The sequence below is a fragment of the Neopelma chrysocephalum genome, unplaced genomic scaffold (genome assembly GCF_003984885.1).
Source record: "Neopelma chrysocephalum unplaced genomic scaffold, ASM398488v2 Primary Assembly neopelma1_89, whole genome shotgun sequence".
Classification (NCBI taxonomy): domain Eukaryota; kingdom Metazoa; phylum Chordata; class Aves; order Passeriformes; family Pipridae; genus Neopelma; species Neopelma chrysocephalum.
Genome location: NW_020897751.1, coordinates 16,660 through 34,398, shown reverse-complemented (window position 1 = coordinate 34,398; position 17,739 = coordinate 16,660). Strand labels below are relative to the sequence as shown.

At 56.0% G+C, this 17,739-nt stretch overlaps 2 protein-coding genes across 2 annotated transcripts in view; one reads left to right on the top strand and one right to left on the bottom strand.

Annotated features, from left to right (window-relative positions):
* The window catches only part of ADAMTS14 (ADAM metallopeptidase with thrombospondin type 1 motif 14), a 31,708-nt gene extending 21,068 nt beyond the window's left edge, over positions 1-10,640 (top strand). The window contains exons 7-22 of the mRNA XM_027693071.1: positions 463-568; positions 685-828; positions 1,433-1,565; positions 1,687-1,800; positions 1,973-2,121; positions 2,313-2,488; positions 3,364-3,497; positions 3,686-3,809; positions 3,918-4,001; positions 4,151-4,314; positions 4,800-4,965; positions 5,751-5,883; positions 6,005-6,212; positions 6,707-6,833; positions 7,275-7,385; positions 7,956-10,640. Coding sequence (XP_027548872.1) covers positions 463-568; positions 685-828; positions 1,433-1,565; positions 1,687-1,800; positions 1,973-2,121; positions 2,313-2,488; positions 3,364-3,497; positions 3,686-3,809; positions 3,918-4,001; positions 4,151-4,314; positions 4,800-4,965; positions 5,751-5,883; positions 6,005-6,212; positions 6,707-6,833; positions 7,275-7,385; positions 7,956-8,269 — 2,387 coding nt within the window. The 3' untranslated portion in view covers positions 8,270-10,640. The remainder of the gene's footprint in view (positions 1-462; positions 569-684; positions 829-1,432; positions 1,566-1,686; positions 1,801-1,972; positions 2,122-2,312; positions 2,489-3,363; positions 3,498-3,685; positions 3,810-3,917; positions 4,002-4,150; positions 4,315-4,799; positions 4,966-5,750; positions 5,884-6,004; positions 6,213-6,706; positions 6,834-7,274; positions 7,386-7,955) is intronic.
* A 1,038-nt stretch (positions 10,641-11,678) lies between these two features.
* LOC113972239 (steroidogenic acute regulatory protein, mitochondrial-like) lies at positions 11,679-14,918 on the bottom strand. The gene is made up of 7 exons (XM_027693092.1): positions 14,819-14,918; positions 14,446-14,568; positions 13,583-13,728; positions 13,147-13,248; positions 12,192-12,376; positions 11,891-11,984; positions 11,679-11,780 (listed from the first exon to the last, which is right to left on the bottom strand). The coding sequence occupies exons 1-7, from the start codon at positions 14,916-14,918 to the stop codon at positions 11,679-11,681; spliced, it is 852 nt and encodes a 283-aa protein (XP_027548893.1).
* Between the last annotated feature and the right edge of the window lie 2,821 nt (positions 14,919-17,739).

Genomic DNA, 17,739 nt, shown 5'->3' with positions numbered 1-17,739 from the left:
GCAGGGCTCTCTGGGGGACACCTCGTGCCTTTCGTTCTCTCCCTTCCTTCCTTCTTTATTTGTTCTAACTGAAGAACAGCGCGGGGGGGGCCGTTGCTGGGCTGGGAGGTGGTGGTGACCTGCACCCATAAAGCACGCGCAGGGTGCCCTCCTGCCTGCCCAGGGGTGTTGGCACGAGGGCAGAGAGGTGCCTGTGAGCCTCAGAGCAACCTCAGCTGGCTTTTGGCACGGGGGTGATCACACTGGTGAGCGAGTCCTTGGCCTGCCCTCCGAGCCGTGTGGGCAGCTCCTCCTCTTCAGCGGCTTCCTCTTCGTTATGTCCTCCTGCTGCAGTGAAGCCAGGTTGTGTTTTTGTTGCCTTTTTTTTTCTTTTTTTTCTTAATTTGTCATTTTCCCCCCTCCTCTCTCAAAGGTTTTCTCTCTCCTCTCCTCCTGTCTCCTTCCCTTCTCTCTTTGCCCCAGGCTATGCTCCAGTGACGGGGATGTGCCACCCTCTCCGCAGCTGCACCCTCAACCATGAGGATGGATTCTCCTCGGCGTTCGTGGTGGCCCACGAGACCGGACACGTGTAAGTCGCGGGGGCAGAGCGGGCTGTGCCCCTTCGGCAGCGGGACAAGCATGGTGGGAGCCCCTTGTTTTGCACAGCATGCTTTCTGCTGGTGCAGAAATCCCTTTTCCCACCAGGTTAGGCATGGAGCACGATGGGCAGGGCAACCGCTGCGCCGACGAGACCAGCATGGGGAGCATCATGGCCCCGCTGGTCCAGGCCGCCTTCCACCGCTACCACTGGTCCCGCTGCAGCAAACAGGAGCTCAACCGCTACATCCAGTGAGTCAGTCTGAACTGGGAGGGGAGGGTCTCCCTTTAGGTGGCATAACTGGTGATGTTTTGTAGCCAAAGGTTCTCCGATGGCTGGAGCACCTCTGCTCTGGAGACAGACTGGGAGAGCTGGGGGTGTTCCCCTGGAGAAGAGAAGGCTCCAGGGAGAGCTGAGAGCCCCTTGCAGGGCCTGAAGGGGCTCCAGGAGAGCTGGAGAGGGACTGGGGACAAGGGATGGAGGGACAGGACGAGGGGGAATGGCTTCCCACTGACACAGGGTAGGGTTAGATTAGAGATTAGGAAGAAGTTCTTCCCTGTGAGGGTGGTGAGGCCCTGGCAGAGATTGCCCAGTGGAACTGTGGCTGCCCCATCTCTGGAAGTGTCCAAGGCCACTTTGTGGCTTGAATCAACCTGGTCTAGTGGAAGGTGTCCCTGCCCATGGCAGGCGGTTGGAATGAGATGACCTTGAAGGTCCCTTCCAACCCAAACCATTCTGGGATTCCGTGATAATTCAGACGTATCAAAACCTGAATTTGGAGAGAGGCCCAGAGCTGAGGGATGGGGGTGACAGAGGGAAATGCTCCACGTCTGACTCTGCCCTGTGTCTCTGCAGTTCCTACGACTGCCTCCTGGACGACCCCTTTGAGCACCAGTGGCCCACGTTACCCGAGCTGCCAGGCATCAACTACTCCATGGATGAGCAGTGCCGCTTCGACTTCGGCGTGGGCTACAAGACGTGCACGGCGGTGAGTACGGGTTGTACAGCCGCGCCGTGCCCCCTCCCCGGGACCCCCAGCCGGGCTGGGTGCCACGAGCCTGCTGGGACTTGCTGCTGCTGTCCCAGCCCAGCCCCTCTGTGCTCCCCAGTTCCGCACCTTCGACCCCTGCAAGCAGCTCTGGTGCAGCCACCCGGACAACCCCTACTTTTGCAAGACCAAGAAGGGGCCCCCCTTGGATGGGACAGAGTGCTCTCCGGGCAAGGTAGGGGCTGGTCCTGCTTCCTTCGGAGGGGGACGTGCCCGAGGGCACGCTGAAGAGCGCCTTCCTCCTGTGCTGCACCGTTCCTGTGGTACTGTGGATGCGGGAGGGCTCTTCACTGAGCACTTTGGAAGAGGCAGGTGGGGAGCTCACCCCTCCTTCTCCTCCCTTCCAGTGGTGCTTCAAGGGCCACTGCATCTGGAAGACGTCGGAGCAGCCGTACAGCCAGGACGGCAGCTGGAGCTCCTGGTCCAAGTTCGGCTCGTGCTCCAGGACCTGTGGGGGAGGTGTGCGATCCCGCAGCCGGAGCTGCGACAACCCGCCGTACGTCTGGATCTCTCCTCCCTCCCTTTTAGCAGGGGTAAAACTGGAAGTGGCCGAGAGCCAGAGGTTCCTGGCTCTTCCCTGTGTTGGCAGGGATGGGGACATCTGTTCCTGTGTGAGCTGTGCCTGTGTTGGGTTTGAACATCCTCCCCTCTCCGGCGCTCTTGTAACCCGCTGCATTTATTTTCCAGCCCGGCATATGGCGGGCGCCACTGCCCGGGAGCCACCTACGAGTACCAGGTGTGCAATGCCGAGGAGTGCCCGGGGCCCTACCAGGATTTCCGTGCCCAGCAGTGCTCCAAGCGCAACTCCTACTACACCCACCAGAACAGCAAACATTCCTGGCTTCCCTACGAGCACCACGATGGTGAGTGGCGGCGGGTCCTGGCAAAGGAGCTGTAACCAAACTGCCTCCCCTCCCAGAGGAGGCTGTGGCCATCACCAGGGGATGGAGGCTGTGCCGGCTGCACTGGTGGTGGGAAGAGGCTGAGCTGGAGACTATTGTCCAACAAGGCAGGTCTTTAAAATCATAGAATCCTAGAACGGTTTGGGTTGGAAGTGACCTAAAAGATCACCTTGTTCCACTCCCTGCTATGGGCAGGAACACCTATCCCGAGTTGCTCAAAGCCCTGTCCAACCTGAGATTGAGCAGCCACAGCTTCTCTGGGCAACCTGTGCCAGGGCCTCCCCACCCTCACAGGGAAGAATTTCTTCCCAGTATCCCATGTAACCCTGCCCTCTGTCAGTTTGAAACCATTCCCCCTTGTCCTAGCCTTCCAGGCCCTTCTCCTTTGTCCCAAATCCCTCTCCAGCTCTCTTGGAGCCTCTTTAGGTATTGGGAGGAGCTATAAGGTCTCCCTGGAGCATTCCTTTCTCCAGGCTGAATATCCCCAGCTCTCCCAGCCTGTCTCCATGGCAGAGCTGCCTGTTTGCTCCTGGAGCTGCAGTGGGGAACGTCTGCTCCAGGCTGGGCTGGGAGCCAGGACCATCTTGCATTGCAGTGTCACATAGTGTGTCCCGTCCTTCTCCTAATTTCCTGAGTGTGCTGGGCAAAAATGCAGGTTCTTGAGCAGCAAATGGATGTGGGAGATCAGGCACGTGAATAACCCGGGCTTTGGAAATCTGGCTGTGCTCAGGGATATGAGCTGAGATGGGTTTCATTCTTCACTCACCCTAATGTATTTCCACAAACCCCCTTTTTCCCCCCTCTTTTTTTCCCCTTTCCTCTTTCTTTTGCCACAGATGCTCAGAAGTGTGAGCTGATCTGCCAGTCTGAGGGCACAGGGGACGTGGTGTTCATGAACCAGGTCGTTCATGACGGGACCCGGTGCAGCTACCGAGACCCCTACAGCATCTGCGTCCGGGGCGAGTGCGTGGTGAGGAGCTGCTCTGGGATTCTCCCTGTCCTTCCCCTCTTCAGGCCTGAGCTTGTGCACCTTCTTGACCCATAGCCCCTTGGGGACACGTGTTTTAGCCCTGTGGGCAGCCAAGGGGGCAGCAGGGTAATGGGCTGGGCTGCAGGGATGTAACCCTGGGCTTGTTCTCTCTTCCCCACGGGTGACAGCACGTGGGCTGTGACAAGGAGGTTGGCTCCCTGAAGCAGGATGACAAGTGTGGGGTCTGTGGGGGGGACAATTCCCACTGCCGGACGGTGAAGGGCACGCTGGCCAAGACCCCCAAGCAGTCAGGTGAGAGTCTGAGAGCAGATTTGGTCAGGCCCAGCTGGATTCACATGCGTGTCCAGTTGGAACACACCTGCTCTTTCTCTTCCCCCAACCTTCCTCCCTCCCTTTCAGTAGGTGTTTTGAAGATGTTTGAGATTCCGGCTGGAGCGAGGCACCTTCAGATAGAAGAGGTGGAGCCGGCATCCCACAGCATTGGTGAGTACGCTGCAGTCCACTTCTGCCTTCACTCTTTCTCAGCCCTATTCTGATAATTCCCCCCAAAAAGGGTCTTATTTGGGTCATTCCAGTCCTCCAAAGGCAGTGACCAGAGGGAGTGATGTTGAAATACCTCCTTTCTCCTCCAGCTGTTAAGAATCAAGCCACGGGTAACTTCATCCTGAATGCCAAGGGCAAAGAAGCCAAAAGCCAAGTGTTCATTGAGATGGGCTTGGAGTGGGAATACACTGTTGAACAGGGCAAGGAAAGCCTGAAAACCAGTGGTCCCCTGCATGAGGCCATCAGTGTTTTGGTAAGGCTGACTGGATGTATTCTGGGGAGTTTGGGGGTGATTGTCACAGAGAGGGCAAGTGGTCTGAGGTGGGAAGTGGTGAAAAGACTTTGGTAAAGAAAGGGTGTAGGGCACATCATTAAATCCAGGGGATGAGCCAGCCAAAAGTGAGGGATAATGGGCTGCATGCAAGAATGGCATAAGGAGGCATTGCTTGGGCACTTGCCTTTGAGTCCAGCTGCATTTGGCTCTGTGCAGCAATTGGTTACGACTCCGTGTCCTGTTTTAGTTATGTGGCATTTGAGGGAGTTAGGGATTGAGTTCCCTGAGCACCCAGGGAAGAGCAGGTCTGTGCTCCCATCCACCCCTGTATCCCCCCCTGGTTTTGGGCATAGGCCACTATACCACGTGGTCATTGATGACTTATTTCATCCTTTGATGGCCTCCTCTTCCCTTCCCTCTCCCATGGCATCACTCCTTCCCCCTCTCCCCCTCTGTGCCTGCAGGTCATCCCTCAGGAGGAAGAGGCGAGGAGTAGCCTGATGTACAGGTACATCATCCACGAGGACCTGCTGCCCATGATCGGAAACAACAACGTCCTGCTTGAGGAGATGGATTCCTATGAGTGGGCCCTCAAGAGCTGGTCCCAGTGCTCCAAGGCGTGTGGAGGAGGTAGCTTTCCCTTTCATAGCAGCCTGCAGTGCGTGCTTGGGAGGGATGCTTGGGCACATTAGAGGGTGTGGGAGCCCTTTGGGGTGTCTCTGGCTTGGAAAAATTATTGCAGAGCAGTTTAGGTGAGCATTTTAGCCAGATTTCTAACAGAAGCAGGCTTACATGACCGTGTGTGTGTAACCTTTGCCTGTCTATCCATGGGCCTGCTATAATTTTTGAATTCCTTGGTTGTTTTTAACTGGATTTGAGCCAAGGAATAGTGATCTTGCAGATGACTGGCTCCTCAAGTTTGCACGGACATAGGTATGGACACACCAGGAAGTGCTGAGAGGGACAGCAGGTAGCAGACAGGAGCTCCTGGCAGGATTATTGCTGGGTTTTTCCCTCTGGGAAGAAGCATGTGTACCCATACACTGGTGTTGCTGATGAAAGCTTTGCTTCCACATGGCCAGTGGGACCTGATCCTCAAATAATGGGCAAGACGTTATAGAATTACAGTATGTTTTGGGTTGGATGGAACCTTTAAAGGCCATCTAGTCCAACCCCCCTACAATGAGCAGGGACACGTGCACCCCGTGGCAACTTGAGTGACCCCAGGAGTTGGGGGGGGTCCAGCATCCATGTGAGCATCCCCTGCAAGTCTGGGTGATGCACCGCTTGGGTCGCACCTCAGCAGTGACATCTGAGAGCCCTCGTTCCTGCAGAATGCAGGAGAGGGCCCTGGTGGGGACCCAGTGTGAACCCCACACCCATCACCTCGCTGCCCACACTCTGCCACCCCCCAGGCATCCAGTACACCAAGTACGGCTGCCGTCGGAAAAGCGACAACCGGATGGTGCACAGAAACTTCTGTGACAACGGCAAGAAGCCGAAGCCGATCCGGCGGCGCTGTAACCTCCAGGAGTGCTCCCAGCCCATGTAAGCCCTCCCCGCCCGGCCCCAGGTGCTCCCATCTCTCTTCGGGGCTGCACTGGGAGCGTTCCCAGCAGGGAACCGAGTCTCTGACGCCTCCTCCCTGTCCGTCTTCCCGCCCTGGCAGCTGGGTGGCCGAGGAGTGGGGCGCCTGCAGCCGCTCCTGCGGGAAGCTGGGGGTGCAGGCGCGGGCGGTGCAGTGTGTGCAGCGCCTGCAGGACGGCACCAACCGCACCCTGCACACCAAGTACTGCCCCGGGCAGCGCCCCGAGAGCCGCCGGCCCTGCGCCCGCCTGCCCTGCCCCGCACAGTGGAGGACGGGAGCCTGGTCCGAGGTGAGCCGGGGTGGGAGGGGATGATGGAGGTGGTGGGAAGTGCCTGGGAGAAGGGATATGGGAGCCAAATGTGAAGGACAGGTGCTGATAGGGGTCGTGGAGTAGAATCCTAGAATGGTTTGGGTTGAAAAAGAGCTTTAAGGGTTATCTAGTCCAACCCCCCTGCTGTGGGTGGGAACACCTTTTATTAGAGCAGGTTCCTCCAAGCCCTGTCCATCCTGGCCTTGGACACTTCCAGAGATGGAGATAAGGGCACAAGAGCCAGCAATGTTTTCACTGGTTCACTCCAAATTAGAGAGGGGAGAACACCCCTGTGCACCCCGGCGGAGAGTGTGGGGGTTTGCTGGAGACAGGGAGGGAAACCCCATATTAGAAAGCAATATTCACCCCAGCAGTCATATCTGCACATACTTCAGATGCCCCCCTGGGTGCTGTTGGGGTGTGGGGGCTCCCCCCCCCCATCACTGGCTGTCTGTCTGTCTGTCTGGGTGCAGTGCTCAGCGACCTGCGGGGAGGGTGTCCAGCAGCGGCAGGTGGTGTGCAAGGGCAGCGAGAGCGGCGGGCGCTGCGAGGGAGACAAGCCAGAGGCCATCCAGGGCTGCCACGTGGCCGTCTGCCCAGGTGAGAGGAGGGGGAGGGAGCTGGAGGTGGCACTGGGATGGGGCACACGCTGGTGGGGATCAACCTTCACGCATGTCTCCAGCCCATGGTGGCTTCAGGAGGTGCCAGCAGAGAAGGTCAGGTTGAACATCAGCTGCTGGCAGAGAATGGGTTAAACACCAGCCAGAATATTTCCCTTTTTAGTTCTTTATCCTGATATTGGCTGGTTTGGGGTTTTCTGGCAGTTTGAGGGTGTGATGAGCCGAGGGTACAATGGAGATGGGCACCCTGGGTGTTTTTTGGGTGGCTGAGGTGCTGGGCCAACTGGGTGTTCCCTAAGGGACTTCATCGCTAAGGAAATCCCTTAAAACAAAGCAAATCCCCCACCAAAACACTCTCCCGAGCTATTTTGAGTGCCCCAGCCTCCTGTGGCCTCTGGGCATCGTGGTGCTCTCTCAGCAGGGAAGCTCTCGGGCATCACCGCCAGCGCCGACGCCGGTGACCACAGCCCCACCAAAGGCCAGCGGGTGCCCCAGGATGGAGCCAAAAACCCCGTTAGCAAGATCTCCTCTAGTGAGTGTCCCTGCTTGCGGGAGGGCAATGCTTCCTGCGATAACCCTCCTGAGGCCATCTCCTCCTCCCTGTGGGAAATGCAGGCAGCTGGCAGCTGGGACACATCCAGCAGTGCTTTTGGGGAGTTTTACCCTCGGCTGCTGCATCCCTGGTGCCTCTGCTCCAAAGCCTGCAGCTCGGTTGCCATCTTGTGGAGCCCAGGCTCTTGCAGTTTCTGTGTTGCATTCCTTTTGCCTCACGGATTTTATACCGTCTTTATCTTGGAATTTTTTTGGCTTTTTCTAGCTTTTGCCCCTTGCTCTGAGCAAGAGTCCTTCCTAACTGGGGTGAGGCGCATCCCGCTCCAATGTAGGATGCTGGTTTGGAGCATCCCTTGTTCTCTCTTTTTTTCTCTGTGCACAGAATCCTTGAGTGCTTTGGCTTCATTTTCCGAGTCCCTCTTCCTCCCTTGCTTTGTGGATAGGCAGCACCCTGAAAGGGCACCTTGTTGCCTTTGGGACCATCGCAAAGGCGCAGGAGTGGGAACCTCGTGCCACCTTATCTTGTGCTGACGCTGCTGTCCCTCTCCAGGGGAGCCTTGCCTCGGGGACAAGTCCATCTTCTGCCAGATGGAGGTTCTGGCTCGCTACTGCTCCATCCCTGGATACAACAAACTCTGCTGTGAATCCTGTGGCAAGAAAGCCTCCTCCACCACCAGCTCAAGCCCCGTCACTGGCCCCAGCGCTCCCTCGGGAATCACCGCTCCCAGCCCCGCTCCGGCACTCTCTCCATACCCCACAGCAGGTGGGGACCCCACTCCAACACCTGGGCTATCCAGCAGTGGTGCTTTTCCCGGGGGGCTGCCGGCCCCGAGCGAACCGAGCAGGGGCCAGGCAGCCAGGTAACCCACTCGGGGCCACCTCACCGGGGGGCGGGGGAAGCCTTGCTCCCTCCTTCCCTCCCTTTTCCCCCCTCTTTTTCCTCTCTCCCCTCACTTCTAGCGATGGTTTTCGTGGGTGGCACTGCCAGGTTTGGAAATGACCCGGCTCCACACCCAGAAATTCCCAGGAAAACCACTTATTTCCTGTGATTCCCCTTGCCCTCCCGGCTGTGGCGTTTTTCTGACAGCGCCATGGAAAAAAAAGGTGATAAGGAGCAAAAAAACACTGTGGGTAGACAGGCTACTTCCTCCCAAGGTGCTAAAAAGATTTGGGAAGAGAGTGGCTTTAATATTGCTTTTTCCTTTCCCTGCTCCAAGCAGCAGCACAGGAGAGGAGGGTCCTGGCTTGGCAGCTCAGCCTCAGAGCTTGGGGGTAGCAGTGGGAGGATACTGGGAATCTGAGGGGACAAGGAACTGGAGGGAGGTGGTGAGGGGAGGGGGAATTGTGGGAAAATCCCAAAATGCTGCTCTGGGCCGTCCCTGTTGGGGTAGAGAGTTTTCGAAACCTGTCTGGGAGAAGGTGGAGCGTGAAAAACATAGAGCAGCTGCTGTCCTGGAGGCAGGAAATGGTCCAGGAAGTTCCAATGCGAGCAATAAGAACCAGGCCAAGGACCAAAAATTGATGTAAAAAATGCCTGTCACTTGGGAGTGACTTTTTTAGCCAATACTGCCCTTGGCCAGCCTTGAGCTGATACCAATGCCCAGCCTCCCCAGGACAAGCAGCCTCATCCCTGCACCTTGTACCCAGTGCCTGTGGGGCATCAACACCTGCTGGAGGGAAATGGAGGTGACTGGGAAGCAGGAAGTGGATTTTAGGGGCAGTTAAAGAGAGGAGAGAGGAAGATTCATCTGCATCTTTTGTTGCGTGGTAAGGAGTGGAAGGGGGGGTGATTAATGCCATTAAAAATTATTGTGCCAAGTACTAAATGTATGCACAGCACTTTAGGAGCCTCGGGCTGGGCACACCTTGCCAGGTGTCAGGCCAGCTCTGGGCACAGGGTCTGCCTGGAGGAGTTACAGTCCTTAAACCCTCCCCAGAATGGTGTCCCCCAGGGGGCTGCCCTGGTTTTGGTGTTTACGGCTGTGCAGCCTCCCCAGCTGAGGGCGTTGGGCCCCCCCAGGTGCAGTGGCAGGGGAAGGTGGGTTGGTGAGCGCTGCCCTAGGGAGGAGGATTTGGGCACAGAGATGGAGTCTGAGGAAGGCAAGGCTTGGCAGACAGACCAGTTTGGCGTTGCAAAGTGGGGAATGTCTTGGCAGCACGTGCGTGGTGTGGGTGCATCCGCTGGCCTTGTTGGTGCTGCTTCCCTGGTATCCAAGGAGCAGGATGGGGCATCCCTAGGGACAGTGTTTGTAAGCTCTTCAGGTGTCTGGGGCTTGCTGGTAAGGTGGCCTGGGGTGACTTTTCTGGTCTGGCTTGGATTGCAGCAGGGGAGGGGTTGAGATACCTGCTTTGGCTGAAATGGAGGGAGACCCCTCTGCATTCCTAACTGGACACTGCCACGCTCCCCCAGAGCTTCCCTGCAGCATAAAAAGGGCTGAAGAGATGTGAAGAGGGTGGCTTGTTCACCCTACTGCCCCCAGATCGCTGCCAAGTCACGGCTGGACACACATTTATCTAACTGCTCTCAAAGCACCTGAGGCTGCAGGTCCCCTGCTCCCGGGTGCTGCCCTTTGGCATTAGGTGGGCACCCCAAAAGATGGGGAAAAAAAAGGCCCCTGTCTGTCTGAGCCAAGCAACTGGCACACCTTGTGGGAGTGGGCATGTGGAGGGTGCCTGTGGGGTGCCCAGATCCAAGTCGTGCAGGTATTGGCACCCACAGGACCCACGAGATGCTGTGGGTGTGCCAGGGTGGGATTTATCCCTCAGATTGCCGTGCCCCTTGCCAGCCTCTCCACTGCCCTCCACAGGAGTGCCAGCATTTATTTATTGTGCCAAAGATAATGCTCCGTTTACTCTCCAAGGAGCATAAGAAAAAGACCCCTTCCCCCTCAAAAATGGGCTGTGATGTTCTTCCTCCCAAATTCCCAGCTGCACCCCCAGCCTCCCCCCCTTCAGTGCTGGCCTGGGCATTGGTGCTTTATTGCATTAGGAATATTTGCAGTGGTTCCTTGCTGTACCTCGGAGCAGGGGCCCCTCACACCCCACAGCTGGGGTCCCCTGGGGGAATTTGGGCAAGGGGGGCTGCAGGTGCTAACCCTGACCTCAAGCTGAGAGGTGGGGGAGATTCAAAGCAGGGTGTGATAATCCCCCCACACACACTGCTCTGGGGCGGTGATGCTGCAGGGCTGGCACCCAGCACTGGGTATTTCATGGAATCCTGGAATGGTTGGGGTTGGAAGGGACCTTAAAGCTCATCTTGTTCCAACCCCTGCCATGGGCAGGGATACCTTCTACTAGACCAGGTTGCTCTGAGCCCTGTCCAACCTGGCCTTGGACACTGCCAGGGATGGGGAATTTATTCCAGCTGAGGGCAGGCTGAGCTTGGGTAGCTCTGGCTACACAGGGATTTGATCCTGTCTCCAGGAGGAGAGGATGACTCTAGTCCCCTAGTCCCCTTCATCCTCCTGGGCCTGGCAGAGCCATCGTGTCATTCCTGTGATATAACCCTTGTCCAGTGTTACCACGATGTATAAAATTTTGTACATATGAGATTCAGAGCTTTTTAACTTTTAATATTTATTAATTTTGTTGGGTTTTTTTTTTGAACTCTAACATAATGTAAAAAAAGAAAAAGAAATCCACATAAAAATCTCTTGCTGCTAATTTATTTGTGGGGTGGGTGTGTGAAGGGGGAAATACAAACGGTTGTTGAAATGGGTTTATTTTACGTTATTTCAACCCAGCCACTCCTCTTTATCAGCCAGAATTTCACATTGTTGTTTTGAGCAGGGGAAAAACCTCTATGTATATACATATACACACACATAAATAGGTGGTTTGGCCATTGCAAAAATAAATATTGATGTGTTGCTAGTTCAGGCCAAAAAGCTGCTCCTCTATGATGCTGAACACCAGCTGCTTTTGCTGGGGTTTTTAGGTAACCCCTCGTGCAAGGCTTAGTGCAGCCTTGGTTTTCCCATCTTTTGGCTGCTCCACTCCATCCTTGAAGCAGAAGCACGGTGCTGGGAGAAGGGAATGTGTTCTCTATGCCCAGGGTTGCTTGGTGGGTGCACTGTCTCACCCCATCACTGGCAATGAGTGGAGAATCATGAAATGGTTTGGGTTGGAAGGGACCTTAAAGATCATCTTGTTCTAACTCCCTTCTGCTAGACCAGGTTGCTCTGAGCCCCGTCCAGCCTTGCTTTGAGCCAGGAATGAGTCTCCAGCTCTGACCACTTCGCTCCTGCCGGGGCAGAGCCCGTCTCCCCGCAGCTCAGGGGCCCGCAGTGGCACAGAGGTGCCGGCGGAGGTGCTCGAGGAAGTCGGCTTGGGATTGTGGCAGGACACGGTGAAGCACGGCCGCGGGGATCCAGCCCTGCGGGAGACAAAACACCCCCAAGTTTGGTCCTGCCGGGCCAAAGGGAGGAGGGGGCTTTGCACAGTGGGGTGTGCACCCCTCGCTGTCCCTGCCCAGGTGGCACTTGCCTTCAGGTCCATGCTCAGGAGCCAGGTGAGGTGGGTCCGGCCGGGGTCCCCCGCCAGCGGCTGCAGGACGATGCAGCTGAGCCGGGACTCGGCCCTGCAGGGGAGCAGGCAGTGAGGGTCCCCCCCGGGGGGCACACGGGGGCAAGGAGGTCCCAGAGCAACCCCAACGGGGGTGCAGCCCTTGGCGTGCCTCCCTTGCTGTGCCCGGTGCCCACATTCAGGGCTGCAGCGGTGGCCCCCCCTCTGCAGAGACACGATACCCCGTGACGGTCCTTTTGGGGGCAAAGGGGGGTTACCTTACCTGATGCACCCTTCCTGCGGGGGCGGCGGCTCGGCGTGGGTGGCAGTGCCCACCAGGTAGATGGCCGCGTCCCTCCTCCCGCGGTGCCGCACGCTGACGAAGTCCCGCTGCCCCACCAGGTTGCCCGGGCTGGGAGTGGTGACTTCGTGTGTCACCAGCGTGTCCGTCCCGACCCGCCGCAGCACCTGCCGGAGCAAGGAACGTGCCAGGAATTAGGATTAGGCTTCCTGTGGCTGCCCCTCCGGGAACATTTCTGACACCCCCTTACTCCTCCCCCTGAGCCACCTGGGGGACAGCAGCGTGGGCAGAAGCAGCAGCGAGAAGGGATTTTTGAGGCTGACACCTGTGAGTAATTAAATTCCAGTCTCCAAGAGGGAAAAGCGATGATTTTGCAGCTTTTTTTTTTATTATTATTTAATCTGAGATGGGAACTTCTCGATGCTGTTTCTTTTCCAGAAGGCACAGGTAAGTGGTAGCAATAAATAAGCAGAGGCTGGGGAGCATCTGAGCCAGCCTGGGTGAGCAAGGGGAGACTTTCTGGGACTGGCAGCTTCCTTAGGGATATGCTGTAATTTGGGAGCCGAGAAAGAAGCCCAGGACAACACAAGCTTCCTACAGGGTGAATATGTTTGATTTTGCCTCTTTTTTTTTGAGCTGTCTGATTCCTCTGACATTAGAGTCTGCGTAATGCCAAATTCCCTGATATGGAAAAACCTCTGTGAACTGGCACCATGAGGAACAGAGAGCTTGGAAATGACACATTTACAATGCCGTGCCAGAAAGCACATCTCCTCTCCCTGGGGTGATATCCTGCTCTTGCAGGAGTGTGGAATCAGCTTTAATCCTCCAGCAATATTAAAACTGCCCATAAATATGGGGTTTTTTGGGTGCTGGCAACCCTGGTAATGGAAAATTTTGGACCATCTGCCCATGGTGGCATCTTGCCCCACCTTACCTTCACCTGGCTGAGGTTTGGGTTCCACTGGGGCATCTGCTCCATCCTCTCAAACAGCTCCTGGTGCAGCTGTGCCACTGGCACAGTCAGGACCACCTCTGCCTGAAACACCCGGGGAGGGCAGCGCTGGACACGGCGGCACCGGTGTCCTGGGGGAGAAGAGAGCCCCAGTCAACCCCAAAACTGGCACATCTGAACCGTGCCACTCTAGCCCTGCAAGTGCTCAAGGACAGGTTGGACAGGGCTTGGAGCAACCTGGTCTAGTGGAAGGTGTCCCTGCCCCTGGCAGGGGCTGGAACTGGATGGGCTTTAAGGTCCCTTCCAACCCAAATCATTCTGTGATTCTGCGAAGCAAACCCCCCCTCCCCGGACTAATTTCTCCCCTTGAGAGCTTTTCTGGCACGAACAGCCAAGGACAGAGGTGGTGAGGGTTTACCAGCACGGGCTCTGCCTGCCAGCTGGTGTGCTGCTGCAGGATGCTCAGTGCTTGCTGCAGGGCCCTTTCTCCCTGGCGGATGTAGGAGAGGTCCAGGCTGGAGGACTGGCTGGGGCTGACATCTCTGGTGGGCTCGGGGCAGGGAGCTGCAGGAGGAAGGCAGAGCAATGTGAAACACACCCCCCTCCCCCAGCTTTGCCTGCGGACATGGCTGTGAGTACAGAAGTACGAAGGAGCTGGAGCAGAAGAGGCTTGCTGACCCAAAATCTTGGATCTTCCCATGCAACTGGTCCCCTGCTGGGCAGAGGGATGGCTTGGTCCAGAAAGCCTTGCTGGCTTCTATCTGCTGTGTCTGTGCTGACTGCTTGGAAAGCTCTTTGAAACTGCTTTCCAAAGCAATTCCCGGTAACACCGTGGTACAAATTGCGCGTTGCTTGGGTGTTACTAACATCATACAGGCAGCCCTTGGACTGAGCCACGCTTCGAAAAAAGCAGATGAATTTGCCAATTTTCAAGTCTTTAGGTAAGTGGTGTAACTAGGGACACAGCAGGAGTGCAGCAAAACACGGATAAGTACCTGTGACCTCTGCTAAAAGCTTTGGCTGCCTCTACAGTGAGCAAATGCTATTTACCTTCCCACAGCCTCAGGCTCTCCCACAGCTTGCCATCAGCACAGGCAATGCTATTAAGCCAGCAGAGAGCTGGAGACCAGCCCAGCAGTAAGAAGACACTTTGTCCCCCAAAACATGGGTCCAATTTTGTGGGAGGGGGTGCATTTATTGCACATCCCTCCATCATGTGCTGCAAGGAGGCTGCGAGCAAGGCTAGGAAAGGTGGTACCCACAGGCCCGGGCTGAGCTTACCTGTGTCCTTCCCCATCAGCTTCTGAAAATAATGAGGAATTTTGGAAGGCAGGTGATGGGATCCTCTTGCCACCAGCCCTCTGATGTCCTTCTGTATTGCTGCAACAGCTGCTGTCTTCAAGCCTAAGGGGAGAGACGGGTGGGCTTGGGTGAGCACAGAGTGGGCAGGGATGATTCCATGGTGCCCCACATCCCTGCTGGGAGGTCATCTGCCCTGGGCCCAAGACTAACCCCTTGTGTGATAAAGCACAGGGGGACCATAGATGTGACATTCCTAAGGAGACGCCCATCCGATGCAGACCCGACATGTCCTTTAGGACCCTCTGTCCTGCCTGTTTGTCCCGAGCTTGGAGGGGAGTTCAGCGGGGCTTACCGGGCAGGCGGCGGAGGGGATCGTGGGCGATGCCACAGCACAGCTTGACGGTGGCTTGCAGCATGGCAGGGGCAGGGATACCTCCGGGAACGCGCTGCATCCCGCCGTGCCTTTATAGCCCGCCCGAAGGACGACACCTGATGATAGGAGCGCGCTGCCAGACAGCAGCTGGGAATAAGGAGCGCTCAAGGACAAGGCAGGCGAGAGGAGGGGCCGGAGGGAGCAGCCAAACTTCTCTCTGGATGTGCACTCCCTGCCTTTCTTCCTGCCCTTTGCAGGCAGCTATAAATGAACTCCAGGGCATGGCCAAGAGGGGACGCTTGAGTGGTCCCCAGTGCCACTTTACTGAGGACCGTGGGGGCAAAGACAAACTAGTGGCACTTACAGGGAGGGAAGGATGGGTTAGGAGATGACAACAAGGTGGCTTTGCTCTCAGGGAGCGTGGAAGCTGCTGTAAAGCCATGTTCATGGAAAATGGGTGCTTCCTATGAAAACTTCATAGATGTGGTGGTGGTGATTGATGCTGCTGTAATCCCTCAAACAATGCTTTATTTTCCTCTTTCCTACTTCACTTCCTGCTAAATGTCTCCTGCAGGCCTCAGGTGCTCACAGTGATGGTGGGATCACTACATCTTTTGGCAGCAAGTTACTCAGTCCTTCCCCTTGTGTTTTTAATGGTCCCTCTTAAAAGGTTAAACCCAAACCCAACCACGTCACTCCTTAAAATACAACCACACTGGATTCCTCTGGATCTTTGCAGCACTTGTTTAACAATTTAATTGTTAAACACTTGTTTTTATAACTGATTGCAAATTGCAAATCATAGAAGTTATCCAATGTGTAATAATTTCAGTTGTATATAGCTTTTCTGACTTGCTACAGTGACTACATGCCACATCTTAATTAACCATGTGTCAATGTTAAGTGCAAAGTACATAATATTAAACTCCACATTTTCAAGTGCTTTGATTTTTACCATGGAAAAGCTTTTCCACCTGTATGTTGCCAAGTGGTTGGATGCTTCCCTTTCACATAGCAGGCCTAGAGCTCACTGCACCTTCTGTCTATGAGACTGCAGCAGCCAAAATATTTGGGCAGAGAAGGCTTTTCGGCTTTAAAAGGGATAGGAAAGACCTCAAGGGTTGCAACTGGTGTGGTTGTGGCCAGTGGGTTTCTTGTCAGGCCAGGTTGGACAGGGTTTGAAACAAGCTGGTGTGGTGGAGGGTGTCCTGACCATGGCAGGAGGGTGGAACGAGGTGAGCAGAAAGGTCCCTTTCAAACCAAACCACTCTGTGATTCTTTGATTCCATAAAATGGGCCAGAGCAGGTGTTTGTCCCCATGTCACCCTTTGTACCCTTGTCCCACACAGAATTGGGACTCTGGCTGTCTCTTCAAACACTGCTAATACCCGTTTCCCTATAGAAAGCAAAATACTTGCATTTTTGGCCAAGATGGAGTGGGTAGAACAATTTCTTAGGAAAAGATCAGCTTTTTTCCCATGGGTTTTGGACCTGATGTGCCAGAGGGTTTTATCCCAGCCCTGGAGACTTGTTGGCTCAGCTCAGCCAGTTCCCAGGCTCCCTGCCTGACTCACCAGCCCTGGCCCTGAGCTTTCCCCCCAGCTTTTCCTGCAGGGACAACCTCGTGGCACAGCTGCTGTGGTTTGCCCAGCTGTGTCCCATTGCAGCTTCACAGCTTTTTCCCTCCACCCCTGATGGCTGGGCAGGTTATAACAGCAACCCTGCCGGTTACTGCTCCATGGATGCTCCACTGCTTACCCCAGTCTGCTCCAGCGTGACTCCAGGGTGCTGTGACTCCCAGGTAAGTGTCCCTGTGCCTGTCCCAGGCTTTCAGGGAAGCCTTGCAGGTTTGTTGGTGTGATGTGCATGGCCCAGGGCAGCTGCAAGCTCTGCAGCAGAGGCTTGGGATATGCAACTGCAGCTCTACGGGAGGTTTGCTGTTGCCACAGTTCGGTGCTGGGACTTACACCACTGCTTTGGTGAGTTCCAAACCACTTTTTCTTTTAATTTTTTACGGGGCCTGGCAAGTCAGTGGGGCCCAGGAGTGAGGAAAGACAATCTTTTTATTACAAGCTGCCGAGGAAGGAGAGAGCAGTGGCTGATCAGAGTTCTGCCCCAGCGCTTTAGGCTCGGTTCCCAGGGAGAGCTGCTCCCAGCCCACGGTCTGTGCTCTCATGCACATTGCCCTCACTTTTGTGCACACTTTCTCGTGTTAGTTTTGTCTCCGGAGCCAGCTGGGATAGACAGGCAGATAATGTTTTATCGCCCTGTTTGGTGAGTGGTGCCCATATGCTCTCCTGAGGGCTGTACAAGATGTCCTGGGAATGGTGTGGCTTGCGGGGGAAAAGAAAATATGAGAAATCGCCTGTGATGGCAAGCCTGGAGGCCAGGAGAGGATGGCATTGCCACCCAGAACGCAGCTCAGGGGATAAAGGTCTGCCGGGGGTCAGCCCTGATCCATCACAAAGGTCCCACGACTCTGCGTGCCGATTGTGGGACAGCCCCGCGGGGCCGGAGCGGAGGGGCTTTGTCCTGGCACCTCTGTTAGATCTGGCTGCGGCCACTGGAAGTCACTGCCGACCTGCAGCTCCACGTGCAAAGCCACTCCTGGAGAGGCGGCGGGAGCCCTGCTCCGGCTCCTGGCTCTGGGCTGCTCTGCCTCTCGCCCCTTGCCAGGTCCCTCGGAGCTGGGTAGGGGCTGTCCTGGGGGATCTCCAGCGGGAATCAGATCTGGCACCCCACCCCTCCCTGTATATCCCTTTCCTCTGCTCATGGATGAAAGGACCGTTTGGGGAGGCTGAGGGAGATGGGGGTGGTTATCCCGGAGAAAAGGAGACTCGGAGGGGGGGGATTCTCTTACCCCCTACAACTTCCTGACAGGAGGATGGAGTCAGGTGGGG

Excerpts from the sequence above, each read along its gene's own strand:
- LOC113972239 (XM_027693092.1), bottom strand. The coding sequence starts at position 14,918 with ATGCAGCGCGTTCCCGGAGGTATCCCTGCCCCTGCCATGCTGCAAGCC. Across the intron at positions 14,569-14,818 it reads TCCCCTCCGCCGCCTGCCCG|GCTTGAAGACAGCAGCTGTT; the intron begins GTAAGCCCCGCT and ends CTCTCCCCTTAG. Across the intron at positions 13,729-14,445 it reads GCTGATGGGGAAGGACACAG|CTCCCTGCCCCGAGCCCACC; the intron begins GTAAGCTCAGCC and ends TTCCTCCTGCAG.